General features: G+C 34.3%; 1 protein-coding gene across 4 annotated transcripts in view; it reads right to left on the bottom strand.

Annotated features, from left to right (window-relative positions):
* Positions 1–20,166, bottom strand: part of MTA3 (metastasis associated 1 family member 3) — a 141,633-nt gene that overhangs the window by 76,910 nt on the left and 44,557 nt on the right. For all 4 annotated transcript variants that reach the window (XR_012496310.1, XM_074331928.1, XM_074331929.1 and 1 more), the window contains exons 4-6: positions 19,432–19,558; positions 4,694–4,757; positions 1,572–1,689 (exon numbers count right to left, since the gene is read on the bottom strand). Coding sequence is in view for 3 of the 4 variants with exons in the window: in XM_074331928.1 (XP_074188029.1) it covers positions 1,572–1,689; positions 4,694–4,757; positions 19,432–19,558 (309 nt within the window). In the remaining variant the exon portion in view is untranslated. The remainder of the gene's footprint in view (positions 1–1,571; positions 1,690–4,693; positions 4,758–19,431; positions 19,559–20,166) is intronic.

Here is a 20,166-nt window from a genome sequence, read left to right as displayed (position 1 = left end):
CTAACATGAAAGTGGACTATGGTTCACAAACTCTATCCTGAGTATCTGTTGATTTAACTTTTCTGCATACATTTTCTAGAAGTAAGGCAAGGTAGAAAGAAGAACCTATGGAAGAATTTGTATGTTTTAGTAATCAGAGGGCAGAAACAAAAGTGGAGGAGACCTTTCTGTGAATAATGCAAACCATAAAGGCCTTAAAGGAAAAAAACAAATAAATTCTGTATGATAAAAAAGTAAATAAAATATATCTAAATTTGAAACCACTATTAAAATTTTAAAAAACTCAAATAATAAACTGGGGGATTGTATACTTGTAGACAAAAGGCAAATACTTTTGTATCTGTTTACCTTTAATATTCAAAGAACTTTTGCCAATACATGAAAAGATAAAAAACCCAGTAGAAAATGCACAAGAAATTTACAGAAGAGCTAAAGATAACTAAGGTAGCATAATCTCAACTTTAAAAACTAAAAAAAAAAAAAAAAAAGAACACAATGAGATATAAAAACGTAGGGTGGAGATGGAGGAGAAAAAAAATCCCTGATAATCACAGTGTTGGTGAAGGTATCTGGTTCTTTCATTCATAACTTAATATAGTCTTTTTGAATGGCAAAGAAGCATTTTGAGTATCTAAAATGTACATACCATTTCATTTCCAAGAAATTATGCTCAAAAAGTATTTACACTGTGTAATATATATATAGATTTTCCAGTAGCATCATTTGTAATAACAAAAAATGCAAACACCTAAAAGTCTATCAGTGTGAATGGAAAAGGAAATTACGACACATCCGTGCAGATATAAGAACTGCACAGTCACTAAAGAGTCACTCTATTCATGGGTAAAGATGCTAAAGATATACCATTAACGGAAAGAAGCAGTTGCAGAATAGCATGTGCAACTAGCCATTGCACAGGAATCATTCCTGGATGGAATATAAGCCAAAGTGTGAACAAAACAAACATACTCTATACAATCACAGTAATTAAACATGGGTTTGGAATGAAGGAAAGGGGATCGCATCCATTTCCTATGTTATACATTTTCTTATTTTGTGTTTTATTTTTTAATAGTACGAATATTTTACTTTTGAAATCAGAAAATAAAGGTTTTGAGTGTACATTTACTATAATAGGAAAAAATAAATTATGTCTTGCTAGGAAGATGTTTTTAAAATGCAAAGCATTGAATCTCTCTGGTACATAAAGTACCCAGATCAGCCAGAACGCCCACCAAAATGTAACTGTTCTCTAGATTTCATGGCCTGTCAGATAGATGGCTTACAGGCACTGAGGATCATACTGAAACACAAGTTCTAGAACATTAACATTAATCTTAAAGTTGTATTTAAAAGAAAAACACAGCCAGAAAATAAAAATATGAAATCGAAAATGAATAATTAATGACATTATTATGCCCTTGCTATTTTTTGCATTTCTAAAATTGGAAGAACTCATAACTTTTAAACTTTAGCCTAAAAGTTGTTTCTCCCATATGAGGAAAAGAATATTTGATTTTCAAGATATAGTGTATGTTTTCATAGGACTTGAAACCCAAAGAAAAACATACCTTCTAAGAGCATTTCTGGAATGTCTGCTTGATATCTAGGTCCCACTCTGATTTCACCTTTGTCAGCTAATAGTGTTTTCACTGAGGGGTCATAGACCAATGAGTAGAAAAAGGTATCCTGGGGGAGAAAAAAAAGAAGGCAGAAAATACCTAGGTAAACTTTTTATAAAGCAATAAATCTAATGTCACAATAATGAAATCATAAAACTTCAGTGTATAAAATTTCATTTTAGTGAATAAATTCATAAATCTTTAAGGAGAGCATGATGCTACTGTCATCATGTAAAACAGTGTAATATTAAAGCAGGCCAAAACAAAGAGTTTACAATAAAAGTACGCTATAAAGATGTATTTGATTTAGTCTAAAAGAAAAGCCTGCTCTAAAACAGGGTTTTGAAAAGCTAGCAAAGTTAAGCCCTAAGTTGAAGGTAAGACACCTAAAATCAAGTCATTGTTTAACCCTCTAAAGCCCACATTACACAGTATGGATGTCTTTGTAGATACCCGGCACTCTTACTTTTGGAGTGCCCATCCCACGTTCTATCAAACTATTAAAACACATACATTCATATTAAATAAACCATAGAAGACTCAGCTTATATGCAGTTTATTAATTAAAATGTCACACTGTACACATTTAATTAAATATCTATTAATTATAATTCTGCAGTTCTCCTTTAAATTCTGAAGCATTCATAGGTGTATAAACATCACTACACATGCCACCAGCACACCTACTGTGAGTCCCTTGAAACACAAAAGGCCCTAGTTTCTGAGCCTAATGGATAAATGACACGGCTACCTGTCGCTGAATTCTGCATAACCAATGGAGGTCATCTGAACATAAAGTCTTGTCCCTGCTTCACACTATGATTCTGAGGGTCACTTACTGCACAACTCTGTATTATATCCTGGAAGGACCTATCCTTACCATCAGCTCTTTACCAAGACCCAACCAAGCAAACTGCAAATAAGAGAAAATCTGTCAGATTATAAAGCTTTCTTTCTTCTTTCAATGTCTTCCAGAGTGTGATAACCGGCAAGGAGAAAACCAGATGAGGAGATACCATCCACTGAGCAATTCTGCACTGTGTTCTAATCATGGGTCACTGACAGGAGAAAAGGTTAAACAGTAAAACTGTTCAAAAGCCACACCAATATGTGACACTTATGCATGTGAAAAAATGCTAAGAAAAGGAATATATAAATCAACCTGCTTAATAGTTTGATGGGGTGGAGGGGAGCAGTATGTAATCAGAGTTGTTTCTTTGTTTTCATAAGACAGGAGCAACAAAGATTGTTACTAGGTAACTAAAGCTATTGCCACTGGCTCACCATCAGCTTTACAAGTAGAGATATTTCAGGTCACTTTTAGTCGTAAAATGTTTAATAGAGTATTCCATAAAAACAAGGTTTGGCCATACTTTACCGTAAAATGAAATGAAATGATTATTTAGGGCCAACATAAGCTGCTCAGACTCTAGATTTGTATGTACTGATATGTGCATATATTCAAAATATGTTTAGTTAAAATAGAAGTTGTAAAAAAGGAGGAAGAAAGTGTTCTAAGAGTTGTTTAATCAGTCAATTTCAACAACACAGAGAATTACGAAGTAAAAAACAAGTAAAAAATGATGACTGGAAAGCTGCCCTTTGAGTGTTACCATCTTCAAATATGCCAAACTCAGTATTTTAATGACTAAAGAAAACTTCCCAAGGGTCAGTCTTATAATGGATAAAGTAGCAAATATACATCACAAAACTGTATTTCAAATTCAACATACAGTCCTTAGCATATACAAATGTAATGTAAGCAGTTTTATTTTTCCTAAACTGCCTCCTCTGCAAAAAAAAAAAAAAAATCCTTAAATACACTGCCAAAGGTCAGTTCCCAGCCCAAAGATTCAAAGATTGATAAAGGACTAGTGTGCGTGTGTGTGGGAAGGGGGGGCGGGGGGGAGTATAGAAAAAAATTCCTAAAGACCTTTGCAAATTTTCATTTACTATAGTCCTTAGCATATACAAATGGTTAACAATAAATTAAAAGGCAAAAATTACCACTAAAAAAAAATATCCGTTCTCGATAGCCAAAAACACCAATAAAATACACTGAAACATACTGAATGTTTCCTCCTTTTATTTGTTTCTGGGAAGTAATGCTAATTTCTGAGCATTATTATCGACCATTCTGTTGGACAGACTGATGACAAACCCTACTGCCTTCTTTTCTAAATTTCACATATAACTTACAACTTCCTAAGTTATAAAGTCTATTAGCCATTTTCTGCCTTGAATATTTATTTACTTTTAGTTTATTAGTTTCTGATGTACAGTAGTTCTACGTATTTTTATCTATCTTTTTTATTATGTTTTTCATTTCAGATAAGAGGGTCATATTTGAATATGATAAAAAATGCCCCTTTAATTCTTTTTTAAAAATACATATATGTGATAAAGATTTGGGGAAAACAAAAACACTATGAAACTATAAAGGTTAAATACTAAAACATCATCAACAGTAAAATATTTTCCCTATAATACAAATGCCAATCCGTCACATAAAACTGCATAACGAGGAATATTCTGTTTATAAGAAGTTCCTCCCTTCACTGAAGCACTTGTTAAAAATGTTAAAAAGTTTCTTGCTGAAATTTACAGAAAGAAGTAGTTTTAGTTGACAAAGTTTATTAAGGTTCGAGACAAGAAAGCAGACCTCCAATGGTAAAATATCATGTGGAAAGAGTTTAAAAGAAAACTATTTACTAAAAAAACAAAATAGTAGAAGCAAAACAAAAAACCAGGGAGCACCAAGTAAAGTCACTTTTTCATAAAGCCAAAAATGTTTCTTCCACTACAAGCTAAATCATGTGCTATACTTTATAAAGCCTCTCATTACCAACTGAAAAAAGAGACAGACACACAAGACACGGGAGTTTTTGCCAACTCTCATTTCAGTTAACCAAAAACAATCAAATTACCCAAATGCATTCTAGTCATTACACTTTTACTATAATACTGCTATTGTGGTGCAATAATTTGGTACAAGTAATAAATTCAAAGGTATGGGCTTCATGGGAAACAAAGGGGGAAAAAAACACAAAACAAGTATAATTGTGAATTACCTCTTTATCAAGATATGACAATACTGACTCTGTCTCATTCAGAAGGGCAACACTGCATTTCCCCCTGTTGAAAGAGGGAAAAAGTGAATAAATAAATGTAACAAAGGCTACTTCACCTTCACAGTGATGACACATACAAAGTAAGGAATATTCAAAACGAAAAGTTGGTATTAAGAAACCACCTGGCAGTTAGGAATGTATATACTTAGACTGGCTTTACAATCCTGGTGTTGCCTAACCTAAAACAAAAGACTGTCTTTGTAGACATTTATTGGGAGGCTAATCCGTGGAAGAAAACTGTATTAGGCAGTAAACCCTTATAACATAAAACACTTTATAGGCATTTCCTAATTATTCAAGAAAAAAAAAGAAGAATACAATGAAACCTAGATTTGCCTAAAATAATGTTCAGATTTTTAAAGTAGTCACTGCATATGAGAACCAAAAACAATACACATTCATATCAGGATTAACTAACTTACCTTTATTGAAATCGTTCTAAAGACTAGTTAAAATTTAAACACAAGGAAATTCCACAGAGCAAAGGGGCAAAATAAAGATCTACAGGCTCACAGACCTTGAAGTCTGATGGCATTTACCTTTGATCCTAAGCCCTAGGTGTGAGTTTGGACATGAATGTCTATTTAAAAAAAAAAAAGGCTTGTCTAGATTTAAGAAAAATTAAGGTTATCCAAGTAGAGGCACTTATGACAAGCACTTTTAAAATTATCCTCACTAGCTTGAAGAATTCAATATAGCTACAAATTTGACAAGAGAATTTCAATAGACTATTCAAGTTATAGATATTGGTCAGGGCTCACAAAAAATTTTCTAAATGTCATAATGTCATTTGATTTTTCTAAACAAAAGTCACTTCTTGCTCCCCACAAAATAACAAGCAAAAACAACCACATTACATAGATAACTCAAGTAAAGAGTTCAACAAAATGCCTAGTTAGGGGTAAGCACTCAATAAATGCCAGTACATCAAGAAGAAGAATTAGTATTAGGAGCCAGGTTGTCTGGGCCAGTCCTTTCTCCTTGGAACTGCCTTCCCCAGCCTGTTGGATTATCAGAATGAAAAACACGTCAAAGAAAAAATTACCTAAAATAAAATGCTCAATAGGTTTTTTAAAAAATTAGTTCTCTAACATTTTGCAATACTATTAATATAGTCCTTAAATTAAAAAAAATTTCTTCTCATAAAAACATCTTTTTCTGGTAATCATCTTAGGTTAACATCACTTCAAAAGATTTCTCCGACAGCCTGTGTGGTATTTTCATATTATCCTATCAAATCTCTATTCTGGTTACCAAGAGTTACAAAGGTTTCATTTTGCTAATATATTTTATTCATACATATTACTGAAGCAGAAAATTTAACATTATTACTTCAGCACACATAACAACACTCAAAAGTCAACAATTACCTGACATGCTCTTACATACCATGTTTCCCGGAAAAGAAGGCCCAGCCGGACAATCAGCTCTAATGCGTCTTTTAGAGCAAAAATTAACATAAGACCCAATCTTATTTTACTGTAAGACCGGGTATAACATAACATAACATAACAATATAAAGTATATAATACCGGGTCTTATATAATTTTTGCTCCAAAAGACACATTAGATCTGACTGTCCTGGCTCAGCCTTATTTTTGGGCAAACACGGAAGAACAGAATTATAAGCAGGGAAATGGCTCTGTTGCTGTTAGCATATCTACAGCTGCCACAGAACTTCTATGACCTGTGAATATGTGCTCACACATGCAGCATGCTTAAGTACTAAATGGGGCTTCCAAAATTACATGCCATTGATTTTTCTTTACTTCAATAAAAGCTGACAAAGCAGTATTTCTAACATTTAATACTGAATTACTGAGAAGAACTAAAAAAAAATTTTTTTAAGTTCTCAAAAGTTGAGTCTTTTTTAATGGGAGGAGCAAAAGAAGCTACATGTTATTTTAATAGATACCATTTTAACAGCTACTTGAATTTTAAGGGTTAACAGACACTGAAAATTCTTATAAACACTATAGTATACCTAAAGTCTCCTCCATACTGTCTGAAATGACAAGAGGATTTAAACTGAATCATTAAACCATTATTTTCACAATTATATTAGGAGATAAGAAAACACTGATTATATTGTTTTAGAGACACAGGAATAAAAAAAATCAATAGGATACCCCAGCCAATCTAAAATATAAATTATTTGGGGGAATGGAATTTTTATGCAAAGATGAAAGGATAATAGGTGATTTTAGTTTTTAAATTTTCTTTACTATATAACTATATTGTACTTTTTCCCCAAATTAAAAATGAAAATCCAACACTTGAAATTTTTATGTACATATATTAACAGCTAACAAAGCAAGAGGTTGAGTCAGAATTATTTTATGAAGTAAATATGAATACGTAATTAACACATGTACTACATGCCAAGAGTTGTTGATAAAAGTAGTTTAAAAACAGATTTAAAGTGCTGGCTTCCTTTATGCCAAATAAATGTTGGCTCACAGATAAACACATGATAAATTTTAAACTAAACCCAAACTAAGGGAACCATTATTAAACTCTGAATATAGATAACCCGATTGATTTATGCTGAATCTCAAGCAAGGATCCTAATTGTTCTCTTCCACAACATAATCTTTATGGAACAAAGATACCCAAACATGATGTTATAAAACATTTCAAAGAACATAACAAAGAAAGATCGCTCCAGGCTCTTATAATTATTCATTCTGCTTTCATACAGGGAACCACACAAGAGCAAAGAATTTCTATAGAGATAATATACTTTTCCACAGATCATTCAAAAAGTTCTTAAAAATAGACTGTTTCAGAAGGACCGTGCTGGATGCTGGGGCAGAGAGAAAGTAAATAAATAATCACTAAACAACACGGTCCCATGTTTCATGGCAGGTGCTGATCAGCCTACTATTTGCTTAAGAGGATGTCCAGTATAATCCCATAGACTCAAAAATCGTATGAAAAATATATATACAAGTTACATATTTCTTTTATCTAAAGATAGTACCAATTTTTGTAAGTGAAAAAAAGAGAAAGTTTACATTAGCCTCCATCTCCACACTTCCTGAAGAGTTTCCTTCACTTTCAAATAACTGCAGCTTGTAAAATGGGTCAGGACCACCATCCCTGGAAAACTGCAAATTTCTTAGTGCCACATCAGACTCATTGAATCCAAGTCTCTTGGGGACAAAGGAATGTACATGGTTACCAAGCATCACCACGTGATCCTTAGGCACACTGAACTTGGTACCACCAGTACAGATGCAAAGTCTGACTTTAAACTGTCCTTCTCCAACCAGAGGCATTATTTCTTCATCAAAAAAGGCATTCTTCTTATTGGCCTTATGAGTCTTATATTTGTTCTAGATTCTGAAGATTTTTTCAGGTAAAAAACCATGCTAGGTTCTGTGGTTGGAAATTCACCAAACCAGTTTTATACAGCATTTCATCCAGTGAATACAATGAACAACCAAATCAAAAAATAATCAAGTTCAAAGATCCAAAAGGCTTTTAGAAAATTACATCTCTCAAGAGCAACACTGTAAGATAGGGCAAAAGGAAAGATTCAAAATTCTGGAGGAAACCATTTCTAAACCAGATTTATTTGCCTAAACAAATCTCCAGCCAACTGTGAAAAATATTTTCAGATAAGCAAGGACTGAAAAATTTTTACATTTTAGATGACTGATCAAAAAGGAACGTCAAAACAATCATTATTACTCCAAGGAAAACAAAAGGTTGTATGAGAAAGAATATGTGAGGGAATATTTTTACATGTTCATAAAACATAAAGACTGATTAAGTTAAACAAAAGTTGTGATATATTGGAAACACAAGAGAAAGTAAAGAGAGATTTCTAAAGTTGAAAACTTAAGAGCAGCAGTATAAGAGTGTACACATCAAGATGCCACTGTTGGAGAAATTGAAAATTACTACCGAGGGGAAACCAGTCATACGATTGCTCAGTATTATTATACAGCTATATACATACTTTTTACTTTTAAAAGATAAAATTTAAAGTAAAAGAGGGGATCCTAATTAGATGAAGTGCATACATTTGTATGAATACAATATATATTAAGGGAGCAAGGATTATTTACAATGACTGTCAGGTGTCCTCAACCCTGGCATCACTGACATTTGGAGCCAGATAATTCCCTGGTTGTGGAGGCCCGTCCTGGACGCGCATGACGTTAAGGAGCATCCCTGGCCTCTACCCACTGATGACAGTAGCATCCCCACACCTAGGTGTGACTACCAAAACTGTCCAGACTGTGCCAAATGTCCTGCAGGAGACAAAAATGCCCCTGGTTAAGGGGCATTCAGAGTTATTGAACTATACATGAGAGAATTGTTGAACTATAGTTTTCTTAACTATATCTTAGTAGTAAACATTTAAGGACTGCCTATGCAATCAAAAGAATATAATTTTATGGATATTTAGATTATAAAAAGGAGGACAAAGTGAAAGGTTTCTGGGAATCTTTAAACATTTCTATTCAAAGATATGTTTTCTGTTGTTAATATTGTTTTAACATGTCTTAAGAGATAAAAATGAAAAGAGGAGCAAAAAAACTGTAACAACTGTTTCAGTAGATAAGGTAGAGAGGAATGAAAAGCCAAGAAAAGAAGTTTGGGCTTAATGTGGATTTTGTGAAGAAAAATGACAAGCAGTGTTTTGGAAAGATCATTGTGTCTATGGCACGTGGAGGCTACCAAAGGAACAAGACTTTAATCCATGATTCTGGAGATTTGACAAATATGAAAGAAACTGTCAAAGAGTAATTCAGGGGGCAAAACAAATCCTTTTCTTGGTGCCACTTTTCCCTTTTATAGCTAGGAGGAAGTGAAATGTCCAAAAGGCACTAGGTGATTAGGAAGTTCCTATTCTCCAGAACAGGATGACAAATTGTTTTGACTACAAGGAAAATCTCAGGCCTTTTCCCCAACCGTGTGGAACACCAGTATTCAGAACAATGTGTAGGATATACTTTCATCTAACCCAGTTCTTTTCTGCATTGTGATTTTGGCTGGAGAAGAAAACATTTCAACCCATAGGGACTAAATCGATCATTTCAAAGAAAAAGTCATATAGTATAAACAAAACATGAAAGAAAAAGTGTGGTAAACATGTAGACTTTAAAATGTTCAATTGTAATATGATTTTTCTCCACTTACTGTTATTTTCCCTCTAGTTCTCCTTCTACTAGCACTCCTATGAACCTAAGCATACAGGGTAATTAACTTCCTTATGTAAAATTCATTTAAGTAGCACTGTTTATAGTCATCAAGTGCTCTTTAGGCTAATTCAAATTTTGATTACAAACACCAAGAAAATTGCAAAAATCTAACATCTTAAAAGAAAAACATTGGTATAATAAAATGTAAGGAAGAAAAGTGCCTTTATTAAAAAAATTTTTTAAAGATTCAATTCCAAGTAAGTTTCTTTGACATTATTAGCCAACTGAAGAGAGACTACTAATTCAAGTGGAGTTCTAATTTATTATATGTATGCTTAAAAGTTGGCATTACTACCTACTTTTCAATAAACATAAGTCTTCTCTGAAGATAACAAAAAAGGTCTCAACAGACGTTATCATAAATTAAATATACAAATTACAAATCCTTTCAGGTGTATCGCCCTGCTTTGACTAATACAGAAATATGAAGAAAGAAATACAAAATTCAGAAAGCATAATTAGGATATTTTCATTTATTTTACTTGGTATAATTTATTTTGTACATATCCTCACAATGACACATATAAAAGGACCCATGTACAAGTTTATTTTTACAGTATTATTTTTCACAGCAAAAGACTAAAATGAAACAAATTTCTATCTATTAGGATTAAATAAATTAGAAATATAAAACAGCCATAGAAAAGAATGAGGCAGATCTTTATGATCTGATACGGAGCTAGGCCCAAGATATTTCATTTAAAAAGTACAACATAGAAGCATCTTAATTTATAATCTACTCCACAATTTACTTACAGACACAAACACATACACATCTCATTGCTTCTATATACATAAAACGTTATGTAGTTTATACTAAGTAGTATTCATATAATTGCTAGAAGTATCCATAGCATTAAGAAGAAACAGCAGACCCAAAATGGAGTCACTTGTGATACTCCACCAAGGCTTACTACCTAATCTAACTGCAGTGTCAGTCTCTCCCAGAAGGAGAATTTTAAACCAACTGTCTGGAATTTCCAGATCAACACTAAAAAGGTAATCTGCCTAATAAAACCCCCAGACTTAAGGAAGATAAGGTAACCTTGCCTGAAATAACCTCCATGTCCCACCCTCCTTCTGCCTCTAAACACCTTCCATTTTGTACAGCCCCTCAGAGCTCCCTTCTATTTGCTAGATGGAATGGTGCCCAATTCATGAACCATTTAATAAAGACAACTAGATCTTCAAATTTATTCAGTTGAATTTTTGTTCTTTAAAAATAAGATTCTAGAAAGTTAATGGGCTGGGGGACTGCACAGGAGTGAGGCATTTTATTGTGTAACCCGTATTTTTATTTCTGATCCATGTCAATATATTACATATCCCCCCCCCAAAAAAAAAAGTTTAAATGTTTAAAAAAGGATGTTGAGGGGAGAACCAGTGTTCTTTGATCCAGACAACAAAAAGGACTCTACTTCCCACTGATTTTGGACCCCAGGTTACTCCAAGCCTTCATCCAAACCAGCTATACCATCCCCCAACCACAGTAATTCACAAAAAATTCAGTATGGCAATCTAGTCCCATCAACTCCCATCTTCTAAGTACAGCTTTGCAGTCTTTGGAACATTTTTTGATTAAAACAAAACAAAACAAAACCTCTGCTTATAGACAGGCATTCTCTGTTCATTTATTAGTTTCTGATATGTATGACCATCTAAAGAAGAAAAGGTCTACCTTCAAATATTAATTGTTCTAGGTAAAATGTGAACCAAATTTTTTTCAAATTACAGCTTTTGAAAATGGATAGCAATGTTTTTTCAATACTGAATATCTTGTTCGAGTTACAATGCATTTCCCAAACAGTTTAATAAGTCCATTTCACAACGAGACAAATGCCTATATCGTAAGGTACTTTTGTTCAGTGACCTAACTGAAAGAAGTTTAACAGCATTCCAATAGCAAGGAGGAAAGATAATATTTTTTCAGTTTCAACAGAATAATAATGAATTAAATGATGGGCAAAGCCCATGTGTTTATCTGCTCTCGTCTAAGATTCCTTTAAGTGATAGCAAGAGAATTAGAAATAAAAGAGCTTAAAATCACTATAAAGTGGGGGTCATCAGTATATGAAAGAGTTCAGAAAATTCTGGAAGACAAAGGCAGATAAGAGAGACTGCGCATTGCAAACCAAAGTTCAAGATAAGCATTTCATCATCAGGGAAACACTAAGATAAAGAACAAGGAACAAGTGTCCACCATATACCTTATTACTAAACATGGCACTGGTGGTTTTAGCTAATACAATCAAACAAGAGAAAATAATTCAAAAACAAAGCTGAAAATATGCATAAAGAGAGCTGATGCTAGGGGGGAAAATGGAACTGATTTATTGAGCAGAGCCCTAAAGAAGCTCCAGGAAGAACGGGACCCGGAAAACCAAGCTCCCCATTCTAACAGACAGCCTAACCAGCAAAGTCCACCCACAGAAAGGGAGCTCCTGGTCAGCTTTGCCATTATTCCCTTGATTTTAAATAACAACAGACTGCTTTGAATCATCTAATATTTAAGGAAAGACTACAGCACAAGAGATAAATACAAATAAATAAATAAATCAAAGATCAAAAACAGAACCTGGAGGAAACAGGTGGTTGAGGCAATAAAACTTAAAAAATACAAATTATAATTATTAAAAAGATTTGTGAAGATACTGCATTCATAGCAAAAATAGGATGCACTGAAAATAACATTCAGGAGACAAAAAAGAGCTTCCAAAATTTTTAAATATGATAGGCAAAATTAAAATATAACGAGATGGGCTGGAATATAAAAGTCAAAGATTTAGCTCAGAACAAAAAACAGAAAATATAAGACAGTAGACAAAGACAATCAAGGAAATGTAACATATAAGCAATAGAAGTACTTGAAAGAGAGTGGGGGAAAAACCATGAAAGAAATATTAGGGAAAAGAATTCCCAGCAATAAAGGAAGACAGGTATCCGAAATTGTCTACCAAATATCCTCACCACTGAGGCATCACTTAAATTTCAGGATACATGGGTAAGAGAATTTTAAGAAAATGTAAGAGAGGGGGGGAAAAAACAAGTAATATACAAAGTAGGGAGAATCTATGTGGGATAAATCTCAAGAAATCCTTGCCTATTCCAAGACAGTGGCACTTGGATTAGTTTTGAGTGAGTCCTCTTTCTTTAACTATCCTCCCCTCCTTCTACTGTCCCATCATTCATTTTCCAACTGTATTTCTCACATATTTAAAAGAAACCAACCAATCTAGCAAAAGCAAAGATGACAATAGCGACGCAGAAGAATAAGCACCACTTAACAAGAGAGGAAGTTACACACAAGTAATGTAGCTCCCCTTCCATTTCAAGTAAATTCCAGCAATGTACGGCCAAAATCCAACAAATACACATAAGATTAGAAAAGAAAGTATATTTATCATATACTAAAATTATTAGTGCTGCTGGGTGGAGGAATTATGGGGGGGACGCGTGAAGAGAGGGAGGGGCCGGGTGTCTTTTTCTGTATTTTCCACATTTCAACAATAAATTGTAATTCTTTCATTATCAGAAAATAAATAAGAGCTTATTTTTAAATTTTAATATGCAGTATTAATGAGAGAATGGCAAAATGGCATATTCATAACATACTCTGATGGAAATATAATATAAACTGACAGAATAATTCTTAAAGGAAATTTACCATTTTGCAACAAAAACATTTGAAAAATGTACCCTTAAATTAGAAACAGGTCTGCTATCAAATGGTAATAGTTCATGTTACTACTTTACTACTACTGGGGAAGGGAATATAAAGAGTAGGTTTCAGTCGATTTCCATCTATTCTGTTTTCATCATGACCAGCCATGTTGTCAGGTAAGAAAGGGGATAAAAATGAACACAAAATGGCATTTTCCCTCTCTAATATCCAAATTTTAAATTATCACTTTCCCCCATTACATGTCTAATGTGTTTTCATTTCAGAAAAGTTAGAAACATAGAAAAACATAAAGATGAAAGTTACTTGCATTTTCTGATATTAAAATAAATTTGAAATCTATCAAATACCAAGTTCCTATCTACATTTGTGATACAGACATATGCTTTTATTTAATGAAAATCATCTCCCTTATCCACAAAGTAAAAATCATTAACTAAAAAAATAAAACAAACAATTCTGCAGTAAAAGTATTAGTATATATACTTCTACAAAGTTGCACAAGAACTTCTGTTAGATAAAATCCAAAAAGTAGAACTGGTGGGTCCAGGGTATGTACACATTACAATCTGACTTTTCTGATTCTACTAACACCAGATAGAATACAGAAGAGCTGCCTATTTCCCTACCCTCACCAACACTGGGTATTAAGATAAGAACTATAGTATCCTATCCCTCAAATAACTCTCGTTGACTAGAAACCTTTTCTATTTTTTCCTTTCTCATGGTTTCCATAATATATACGGCTCACAAAATTATTTTGTTTCGTGACAATATGTACACAAAAAAAGGTTTGCTATCCTGTGCATCACCCTCTAGGTAAAAGCTTGATTTTCACTCTCAGTAAGTGGCTCTTTCCCTGAGAGTCCTGAGCAACCTGTGATTCCAAATATCCAATCTTTTAATTTTCATAAAGACACACAATCTAAAATTTCATTTAAGGTCAGTAGTAATGGAAACGACATTATTGTATTATCTGTTGATGACTTTTATTTCCTTAAAGAACAAAAATAAAATGAAATGCAAACTATGTAAGCTTCAAGTTCTGACTGGCTACTGTTCACTATGCTGCAGTGGGTGGGGGAAGGGAAAAAAGATACCAACATTCAAGGATCTTGAACTCTAAAGTCAATGTCTGACTAGAACAATCTAGACAAGTTATATATAAGCCCCAAGATTTGTATTAGCTAAGATACTTTTTCAACTAAATTAAGGAAGCTCCTCATTCTGGAAGTAAGGAGACCATTTTAGAAGCAACATGGCATCACTTAAACGATACAAGTTCACTACAAATTGTGGTTATAGCCAGTTTTTGGTAGAGCAATAAAGATGATTATAATGATGTTTGTATTCTGGAATCCTAATCTAAAACTGTTTAAAAGGAAAAGAATGTAAGGTTTTCCATGAAGCACCTGCCATTAACAGACTGCTTGAACACCATGTGCACCTATGTCTCTAAGACCTATCATACCACTGACATCAAATTTAGGTTCTGGAATGGCTTCTCTGGCCTTTTTCAAAAGTATATTCAAGGTTAAGCAATGAAGTAGACAGGATCTTCACCAGTGATGCTTTGAACAAGGGCCAGGTCGACCAGCATGGACGTAATAGTTTCTCTATCACCCCTCACTCCTCATTCTCAGAGAACAAATCATCAGTCCAAGAGCCCTTCCTTACTGTAGGGTAACTAAGCCAATTATCAATAGGTACCTAAGGAAATGCTTTTAAGACACACTGAAGCATAAGTTCAAAGGCTGTGATCCAGATCCCGAGGTTGGCCAGCAGGAAATGATTGGCTCTTTTTAAATATGACTAACTAGCTGCACCAGAGGCTGGGAAGAGGAATCATTCATTACACAAACAATGGAGTAATTAGCAGCTTTTTAAAAAACCAGGCTTTGTGTGTTCCAGATGTGGAAAAACTGACAACGGATCATATAAAATACACATCCATAAACTCAGGCACCCAACCAAGTAGGTGCCTCCCAGTTGCTACCATATAGTTAGCATTGTAACATCTTTCAGTATAACAGTACAGTTTATCTGCTTAACTCAGTTTTTAATTCAGTTCTGCACATTTGACTTGAGCATCTAAACCGGAAAATTAAGTGAAAACACAGAAAATCAAAGAGCCTAGGTTTTCGACAAGTTAGCTTTATTTCTGTCTCTGATGCTTTATTTAATATGTACAGTGATATACACACCATAATATTGTGTGTCTGCAGCCAGTTAGTCTGGGTTCGATTTCTGAATCTGCCATGTAAAAGCTGTGAGTCTGACAAGTTACTTAACCTTTCTTTGCTTCACTCTCCTCATCTGTAAAATGCAGGTTATAAGAGGACCTACTTCATAAAGTTATTGTGAGAATTAAGTGAGATACATGTAAAGCAACTGGAATGGCACCTATCATAAAGGTTAATAAATGTCAGAATTTTTAAAGGCTGAGTTCAATAAACATGGGCCATATTTAAGACTGAGTGCAGTATTATATGTACAAGGTATGACCAAAAGATACGGTGAATGTTTAAATAAAAACAATTTATTACAGTAAAAGACATATTGCCATTAATCCCCCTCAAAATACTCCTTCTTGCTTCGAACACACTTATCCCATTGTTCTTGCCACTTTCAGAAGTAGTTCTGGAAGTCCTCTTTCGTGAGTGTCTTTAGTTGCCATGCCGTGGCTGCCTCGATGTCCTGAATCGATTCAAAATGTTTACCTTTCATGGTCATATTGACTTTGGGGAAGAGCCAGAAGTCACATGGTGCCAGATCTGGTAAATAAGGTGGATGAGGACACACGGTAATGTTTTTATTTGACAGAAATTGCCATACCAGAAGTGATGTGTGACACAGAGCGTTATCATGATGGAGGATGAAGTAAAGACACTCATGAAAGAGGACTTCCAGAACTGCTTCAGAAAGTGGCAAGAACGATGGGATAAGTGCGTTCGAAGCAAGGGAGAGTATTTTGAGAGGGATTAATGGCAATGTGTCTTCACTGTAATAATTTTTTTTAAATTTACAAACATTCACCATATCTTTTGATCACACCCTGTACCTCATACATATAACAAGTCCAGCAGCTGGCATAACAATCAATTTTACAATGCTTTACAGTGTATGCAGCATATAACCTATTATTATTAATGACCTAAGGCACTGTGCATGAAGCATGCTCCCTCTCTACCCCCCCCCAAATGTTCCAACTGCATTCTCATTACTCAAGTCCTATCTGTCTCACAAACAAGAAGTGAATCACTAACTCTACCCAGAACTGTCCCAGCCCTGTTCACTCTCTCTTCCAATGTAATCAGAAGAAACAGAGTTGCTTCCCCGACACTTGGAGAAACTCACACTCATAGTATCCATTGAGTGTTAGAGCTCACAAACTGCAAAGGACCACAGGAATGCCTCAGTTAGGTTTTCTCCCATGTTCCACATAGGACAAGGAAATTCTGGGCACTTGATAATGTCCCTGAGAATAAAAAGCCAGTATTCACCAAATTACCCCTCTTTGCTGCCAAAGAACAATGGGGCTTCAGTAATTTTCTCCTGTTATAGCAGAAATAGATAGGGCATGACTTCAACATTAGCAAAATGTCAAAAATCACTCCAACGTGCCCTTGTTCTACATCAGCATGAGGGCTGCTCAGCACGGCTCCATGCTTTGGCCAGAGACTGCCCCTAACCCCATTCAGCTGTTTAAAAATGGGAGCCACAGATGCGACAGTGTGGCTCTGTACTTCTCCCTCTCCAAAAAAAAAAAAAAAAGCCCAAATGTCTGTGTCTCTTCATCATAATTCAAAAAAAGTGCTATCTGGTAAACTCCTTGAGTTTACAAGGTAGGAAGGAACCTTGTCGTACTCCCCAAGCACTTACTAAGCTACCTAATCTAGAATATACTCAGGAAATGTGTTCAACAGTGACTGATCATGTATGCTATGTAATTTCTATGCTCAACACAGGTCTTGATAATTACATTTCAATATACTCTCTCAGTCCTTATGGAGGACGAAAAACATCACCAGTTTTTTCCATTCCAAGCAATCTGTTAAAGGAAACCAGCATTACTTGTAAACAGATTCCAAGCTATCAGAAGGGTAAATTAAAAATATACTTGCATGTTTTGGATACATTTTAAAAACCATTTGTCAGATTCTTGTTCTGGCAAGATTCTTATAACTGGTCACATTAACTTCTTGAGCTTAAAATGAATCTTTATATTCTAGCTTCTTCCAATTAAATAATAGATGCATATGGCTCTTTAGCATTTATTAGTTACATACGTCTTTAAGAAAATTATAAAATGTTTTCATGTTCCACCTTTTTGGGCAAAAACTGAGTTTTCCTAATTTTTGAAATATCCCTATTGGTAGGTTAAATGACTGTTCCCAAATTACCTGGCCTGAATGTCTTTTCTAGCAAAGGACCTAATTCACACAGAATTTACTAACTCAAGTCAATCTTAACATCATCTCCCCTAAAAAAACCCAAATAAAGCAATGACATGATGTTAATTATTGTGGGGGATCAAGATATTTCCGAAAAGATTTGGAGAAAAAGGAATTACAGTTATCTCTGTCATACACTTCCTGCCTTAAAAGATCTATATGTCTACTTTGAAAAGTATACACAAAGGTCCCTGGAGTTGGGGTGTGAGGTGGGGGCAGGTGGGTAAGCAGGTGTGTAACGTACAAGAACCAAATCACAGCTTTAGGAAGCCTCCAAGTCCGTCTGAGCCCAAAACGGCAGACTTAGATTCAGTAGTGACATTGGGAGCTAAAGAGGAGGGGCAACTATTGAAATAAACAGTTAACATATTTTATTTCTGTATATTAATTGTTTTCAAAGATAATTATGACTAATAGAGAGCTGAATGAAAGAAATAAAGATTGTAAATAAGAGCTGAAGGAATTTCGTTAACCTGAGGAGACAAAAACACTGCATTCCCTCATACCCATCACCTTGGCCATATGCTGCTTCCTGTACATACCTATGCTCACCTGTTCCCTCTACGTGAAACATGCCCCACAGTCTCTCAAAGGCTGAGTATATGCCAGGTTCTTCTGAAGTTTTCCTGACCATGAGGTCAGTAACTGCCTATCCTCTGAGTTCAAACATTTTGTTATACCTCCAAGATACACCTATTACAGACAGCAATGAGAAACTGCTCCACTGTGTTTGTGCTTAAATTTTACCACTACCAGATCATAAAAGATCACCACCTTTCCTCCACAATTCCCCAAACTACAAACCAGGGACTGAACATTTTCACTTTTGCATCCCATCATTGCACAGAGCAGATGGAAGTCAATAGAAAAGAATATAAAGTTTTCATCCCAGAAGTCCTCCAAAGAAAATAAAACGCCACATATTTTGCAAGGTCAAGAGTCACCTGCCTGGGAACCAGATTGTGGGTTCTAGCTCTTAGATTCTCATGACTCTATAATGTTCTAGGAATCTGGGAAGCTCAGCATTTCCCAAAATAGTGTCTGTTGGACACTATTCTGTAGGATGCTAACAGAAACACAAATTGAGAAAATCTGGGTGAAAATAAAGTTAAAATGGTTACTTTACTGCAGAACATTTTCAGGGCTTCACTATGCTAATACACACCATAATTTCCAAGACAAATTCCACTATGAAGCTTTTAGTAAACTAATTTGAGCAAGATCATGAGGAGAGTTTGGAAAATGCTTCAAAGAAGCATTTTAGGGTTTGTTTTTTTCAATTGTCAAATATTACTGAGCATTTCAAATTAACTTCTAAAAAGTTCTTACCTGATATGTGTTGCAGGCAGAGATTCATATTGGCGTGACAAAAAGAGTTCCCTATGTTTCAACTGATGTTTCTGTTTATCAGTCAAGTCGGCCTCAATAGTTGTTTCAGATTCTTCCTCAATTTCTTCTACATAAATGAAATTCAGAGAATTTATTATTACAAAGCACATCATCTATCTGGATATTAAGATAGATCAAATCAACCTTTCGTTCAATATTTTCTTCATACTAATTTTAAATTTACATATTTAGCTTCTCATTTGAATTACGTCCATAATATTAAGTTACCAGGGCCTCAAAGGAAGAACACCAATTTAAAAATGGCAGATGGAACATAATGTATATATCTCCTCTTTCCCCATCAAACCACACCAAAATGGCAATTAAAATGTATTAGCATTTCAGTGACAATGAAAAATGAAGCAATAATGGAAGAAAGATTTTTTCAACCAAAAAAAAAAAAAATGTTTTAGAAGACAGAAAGCAGATGTTAAAAGAAAAAAAGTACAAATTTAGCCAAGTGAAGTGGCAATCGATGTGCATACAGAAGGATGACATGGAGAAGGATACTGAGAAAAGTAGAAGGAGGAATGAGGTGAAATGCTATAAAAAAAATAAAAATAAAAAATAAGAGGAAAAGAATTGAAAGTCTCTCTACAACAATAACAAAAATACTCTACTTAAAAAGAGAATAATCAAAAAACAAGAAATAGTATAACACATTTGAAATTTGAT

Source organism: Rhinolophus sinicus, linkage group LG05, assembly GCF_036562045.2.
Source record: "Rhinolophus sinicus isolate RSC01 linkage group LG05, ASM3656204v1, whole genome shotgun sequence".
NCBI lineage: Eukaryota > Metazoa > Chordata > Mammalia > Chiroptera > Rhinolophidae > Rhinolophus > Rhinolophus sinicus.
This window is presented reverse-complemented; position numbering and strand designations above follow the sequence as displayed.